This window comes from Paracoccidioides brasiliensis, assembly GCF_000150735.1.
Source record: "Paracoccidioides brasiliensis Pb18 unplaced genomic scaffold supercont2.4, whole genome shotgun sequence".
NCBI lineage: Eukaryota > Fungi > Ascomycota > Eurotiomycetes > Onygenales > Ajellomycetaceae > Paracoccidioides > Paracoccidioides brasiliensis.
The window spans coordinates 1,885,801-1,891,196 of NW_011371361.1; the positions used below are offsets into that span (position 1 = coordinate 1,885,801).

The 5,396-nt window shown below is 48.9% G+C and overlaps 2 protein-coding genes across 2 annotated transcripts; both read right to left on the bottom strand.

Annotated features, from left to right (window-relative positions):
* Positions 1–431: 431 nt before the first annotated feature.
* On the bottom strand, positions 432–808 carry PADG_11705 (uncharacterized protein; the record flags this gene model as incomplete). Its single annotated transcript, XM_010761631.1, has 2 exons — positions 432–573; positions 681–808. The coding sequence occupies 2 exons, from the start codon at positions 806–808 to the stop codon at positions 432–434; spliced, it is 270 nt and encodes an 89-aa protein (XP_010759933.1).
* A 2,112-nt stretch (positions 809–2,920) lies between these two features.
* Positions 2,921–5,206, bottom strand: PADG_04116 (methionyl-tRNA synthetase, mitochondrial; the record flags this gene model as incomplete). Its single annotated transcript, XM_010761022.1, has 8 exons — positions 2,921–3,220; positions 3,318–3,780; positions 3,856–4,217; positions 4,297–4,428; positions 4,492–4,578; positions 4,654–4,725; positions 4,795–4,913; positions 5,020–5,206. 8 exons carry the CDS (start codon positions 5,204–5,206, stop codon positions 2,921–2,923), a joined length of 1,722 nt encoding a protein of 573 aa, XP_010759324.1.
* Positions 5,207–5,396: the final 190 nt, after the last annotated feature.

Here is a 5,396-nt window from a genome sequence, read left to right on the forward strand (position 1 = left end):
GGATAGATGGGCAAGAAAATAATAAAATAAAATAAAATAAAATAAAAGGGGTAAAGAAAGATGATAAAAACATCACGGATTGCTCCCGTTGCCTTTTTTATGCGATCCCTTTTTCTTCTGGAGAGTATCATAGAGGTATATATGAGATGGAAACTGGATGACCGGAAAAGGGCGGTGAGAGCTTGAAGTTCGGAGCGTGTAGGGGAACTTGGACGTAAAGATGTTGGTGGGATATTTCGGGTATTGAGAGCTCACTTCTCTCAAAGGATAGGAACCAGTGCTCTTTTTTTAATTGGAATTAAGAGGCGATGAAGAAGATGGACTGACTCCCGTCCGTCAGGGGGGGGGGGGGAGGGCAATCATACTTTTTTTAAATTTTTTTTTTTTTTTTTTTTGGGGGGGGGGAGGGGTGGGAGGGGTTGTTTTCCTTTTCATCTCTTGTGAGCGGTCTGAAATGCAGAGGTTTGTTGGACTAACCGTGATTTGAAAGACCCGCCTGGCTGCAGGTTCTCAAGCTTTAGAAAGATGCGGCTGTTGTTTTGCTGTTGTGTTAGCCCAGCTTCCTTTTTGAAACTATACTATTTTGAAGAAGAACGCCACGGATCCCGTCATCGTGTTTTCTGCAGGGAAGTCGACTAGAGAGAGGTTGTGGTGGAAGAGACGTAGGGGGCTATACGTACCATCCTGCTGCCTTCGACAGTGGTTCCGACTCAACCAGAGGCGTCTCTCTCCACGGCCTTGATTGTGATTTTGGATATGCTGTTCTGGTCTGTAGTTCCTGATCCATTGGCTCCTCGTAACTCCCCATCTGGGGGGGGGGGGGGGGGGGTTGGGAGGATATCTTGGTCTTTTGCTCCTTTTCAATAATGAATAGCAGACTGAAAATGAGAAATGCCCGCGAATTACACAATATGAATTAGATGGTTTGATGATTTATATACAAGCGGTCGTAGGAACGGAGAAGGGGGGGGGGATAAGATCGGGGAGAATACATATATATACCTGTTGAAAGGGTCAGCCTAGACACACCGGGTTCCGATAACGTCAAGACTAGGGAAGAGTCGCAGGGCATCCCCCGTCACGGGCCTGGAATTGGGTAAGGTTCCACTCCTACGGAGTTGCATCTATGACATCGTTACCCCGAGAGCAGGTAACACATGAATCTTTATTTAGACTTACAATGGTACCTGGAGCCAAGAACTTCAGATAAAGAAAAACCTTGGGCGTTTTGTTTTGTTTTGTATTGTTTTTTTATTATTTTTTTTATTTTGTTTGTATATATATATATATATATTTCTTAGGGCTCCAAACTATATGAAGACAAGGTTTCTCCACCGGCAAACCACCCCCTAAAACAGATTTGGGGGTGTTGGGGGGGGAAGAATTCAGCAGGAGTGGCGGGCGGGAAGGGCAGAGGATCAGAAAAACCAGGCAAATATGCAGTTTCGGTTTTCTATAGGGTAACAAATTGCTCAGGGGAGAGGGGGGGGGAGGGGGATCGTGCGGGAGACGAAAAGCTGCACCTGCAGCTTGTACCTTGCATATGTTCATACCCGTTGGAGTGTCGGGGGGGGTAAGAGAAGAGCGGGGAGGGAATGGGCAATTGGGGGGAGGAATGGGGGGGGGGGGGTTTGGTTCAGGGGGGGGGGTTTGGTTCAAGGGCGGGGCTGGTTTAGGGCTGCTGGTCAAGGGCTGGTCAAGGGCTGGTCAAGGGCTGGTTAGGGCTGGTCAGGGCTGGTTAGGGCTGGTTAGGGCTGGTTAGGGTTGGGTTAGGGTTGGTCACCCAATGAGCAGAGGCGTGATGAAACCCCCCCTCCGCAGATCGGACGCGGTTTGTTGGCCGTTTGCCTTAGGACGGGACGGTTTGGGCGAGGGAGTTTCCCGAGGCGGCTAGCCAGGTTTCCCGCGGAAAGCTACAGCTCGGCAAATTGCGACTTTGGCCCAAGCAAGCTGTAAAGTTTCCCGAAGATCCACCCGATATCGCAGCTAAGACCGGTATAACTATAGAAAAGATGATTCCAAATCACGCGTATTTTGGGTGGGTGGGTGCGCTATATTTGGGAGGGCCCGGGGGGATGGTTTTCGTGTGTGGTAGAGTCGGCAGCGGTTGATGTTGATGATGATGATGGCTGGCAACGTGACCGCGTTCTCTCAGCATGCTTGTGCTATTTCCGATTGAAACTTTATATAGATGGCGTAAGGTATGTACCATGTAAGTAATAAATAAGTAAGTGAGAAGAAGTAAGAAAGTAAGAAGAAGTAAGTGAGAATTAAGAAGTGCGTAATGTATGTATGTATGTATGTATGTATGTATGTATGTATGTATGTATGTATGTATGTATGGATGGATGGATGGATGTAAATGTATACAGCATCTAGGTATCTAGTACGGACAGCAAGGGATGCAACAACGATCTAAACCACGAGAATGAACAACCAAAGTAATGCCAAAGATCCTCCACGCCCATGACAGAAGCCTGGAACTAGTCTACTAGAATTACACATCACCTCCCTCGTGTCAACTATTTCGGGATCGACAGGAGAGCTCCAGCTCCTGCGAACATCAGAGAGATAAAAGAAATAAATAAATAAAATAAATAAATAAATAAATAAAAGAACGAGGAAAGCAAGGAAACAGGAAAACAAAACAAAAAGAAGAGACATTTGTTCGTGTACGCGTTGCGCGCATCGCATGATGTTGAACACACCAAGGGCAAAACGCCAAGCCGGAGAAATCCAGAACAACAGCCGGGAAAAGAGTTTCCATCCCGCTCCCCCTTCGTCTCCACCGACCTGAACAAACATCCAACCGCTTTTGCTTTCCGGCACGCCCTTTTTCCTCACCGAACCCACACTCCTCCCTCACCGAACCCACACGCCTTCCCCCCCCCCCCCCCCCCCCCCTAGGTCGATCCGCTCCTCACTGCTCGCTTATCAGCGGCGGGAACAACGTACCGGTCGTGCCATGCTTAAGATCCACAAGGGGGACGCCGTAATCCAGATCCCTGCCGAACTTGGCGGCGTCGAAATTGCGTTTTTCGGCCGCCCTTGCAACTCCTAGCATGTCCAGCAGCTCTGAGGATTTCTGGGGCATGAATGGCTGCAGGAGTATGCCTGCAATGCGGAGAGACTCGGCGGTGCTGTAGATGACACTGTTCAGCATGACGACGTTGGACATGGCCAGGATCCAAGGTTTCATTTGGTGGAAATATTTGTTGGTCTGGAGGCCGGATGCGTTAGCAAATATTTCCCCCATTTTGAAAGCAAACAGTGTTTTTTTTTTTTTTTTTTTTTTTTTTTTGCCTCTTGTGCCTCACCTGAATTATGATTTCCATGATGCTGTTCAGCGCCTTACGTGGGTCCAGCTGCCTCATCTCATCCCTGGCCTTCTCCGGGATCGACTCGAGGAAATCCTGATGCTCCGTCCTCGGAAACCGCCCTTCCCCGGCCATGACAACACTACTCCGCACAATCCACTTCTTACCCCGCAGCACACGGCTAGCAAGATTCCCAAGGCCCCGTTGCAGGCCCTTCTTGTACCTCTCGACGATATATGAGTTTTCGTAACCGGAATCGGAAACCTGGGCGCCATCGATGACGAGAAAGAAGCGCACCGTATCAACGCCAAAACGCTCAATGGCAAAGTATGGGTTGACGACGTTGCCCGTCGACTTGGACATCTTCTCATTGTTGATCGTCCAATGAGCGTGCGCCATGATTTGGCGAGGCAGCGGGAGGCCCAATGCCATCAGGAACGCCGGCCAATAAATGCAGTGGAATCTGGTCGGCCCTCGTTAGCTGGAAGGAGGATGTGACGGTGGAGGATAATATATGGATATATATATATATACTTACCGTAAAATATCCTTTCCAACCACCTGCACGTCTGCTGGCCATATCGACTTAGCGTCGGGAGGAAAGGGGTATCCGGCATAGGTGATATAGTTAACCAGGGCATCCAACCAAACATAGATAACCTGCGACTCGTCGTAAGGCACCGGAATCCCCCAATTTAGCCGACTGGCGGGCCGTGAAATCGATAGATCTTGTAATCCTGCCGAGATAGCGTTCATCATGTCATCCATATAGTGCTTGGGTGTAATGAAGTTGGGATGGTTCCTGTAATGTTCAAGCAGCGGCTCCTTAAAAGCAGAGAGCCGGAAATGGTAATTCTCCTCGGACGTCCATTGCACTTCTTTCCCTGTTTCTATGGACGCCTGGAAAGAGGGGGGGGGGGGGGGGGAAGTGTGTCAGCAGGGGAAGATTCCAAGGGGTCGTCGATAAGGAAGACCATACAATTATTTTCCGGCCAGTTGAGGGGTCAAGGATAGGCTGGACAGCGGACGGAGGATAGAAAGCCTCGTCACTGACGGAATACCAGCCTTCATGTTTAGCTGTATATATATAGCCGCGATGGTTGAGCATATCCTAATGAAAACATCAACGTACTTATCCTTCATATGGAGATTCCATACACAGCCCTCCACATACCCAAAAATACCGTACGGCATCCTTATGCTGAGGATCCGTAGTTCTTATAAAGTGATCATAGTTCACGTTGACGGTTCTGGCAAGATTCTTGAATTTGTCACCCCACAAAATCCGTGCTGCAGTTCCTTCACATGGCGTCTTTAGGGGGGATCATCGACATACCTTGAATGTCTGGCAGTTCTGATCGCAGAGCTCCTGGGGGGCCATCCCAGCCACAGCAGCCGCCTGTTGAATCTATAAACACTTAGCACTCAACAAAACCTTTCCCAAACAACGCCCGTTGCCCATTTATCCCAATCGTACCTTCAAACCATGTTCATCCGTCCCTGTAAGGAGCTTCGCATCCGTGTCACCCAACAGAATCTGCCATCGTTTCAGAACATCCCCAAGTATCATGGTATACAAATGTCCGACATGGGGAGCTATGGAGCAGAGAAAGACCAGTCAGCATCCTCCACGCATCAATTGAATTTACATAAAAATTGGGGGGGGGGGGAAGGAATAAGACAAAATCTCACCCGCATTCACATAGAATATAGGTGTGGTAATGTAGAATGGCTTCTTGTCGCCAACCTGCGGAGCGCTGCTCATTGCGCGCCGCGATTCTCTCCGAACAACAGCGTTTCTGCATGGCGGACAGATCCAAAGGTCGCCTGCCCGTGGACCTGATAAGCCATGCTGCTCTGGAAACAGCGCGAAGCTCAATTTCCGGCATGGTTGTCCGAGCCGTGCAGGTTATTTACCGCTTACGTCGCAAACTGGACAGCACAATTTGGGCGGGGAATAAAAAAATATATATAAAAAAAAGGAGCTAATGTGGTCCAAGCTTTTTGCGAAGTGGCACCGCAACTCCACCAAAACCGATCTTGTTGCAACCCACGGTTTTTTTTTTTTTTTTTTTTTTT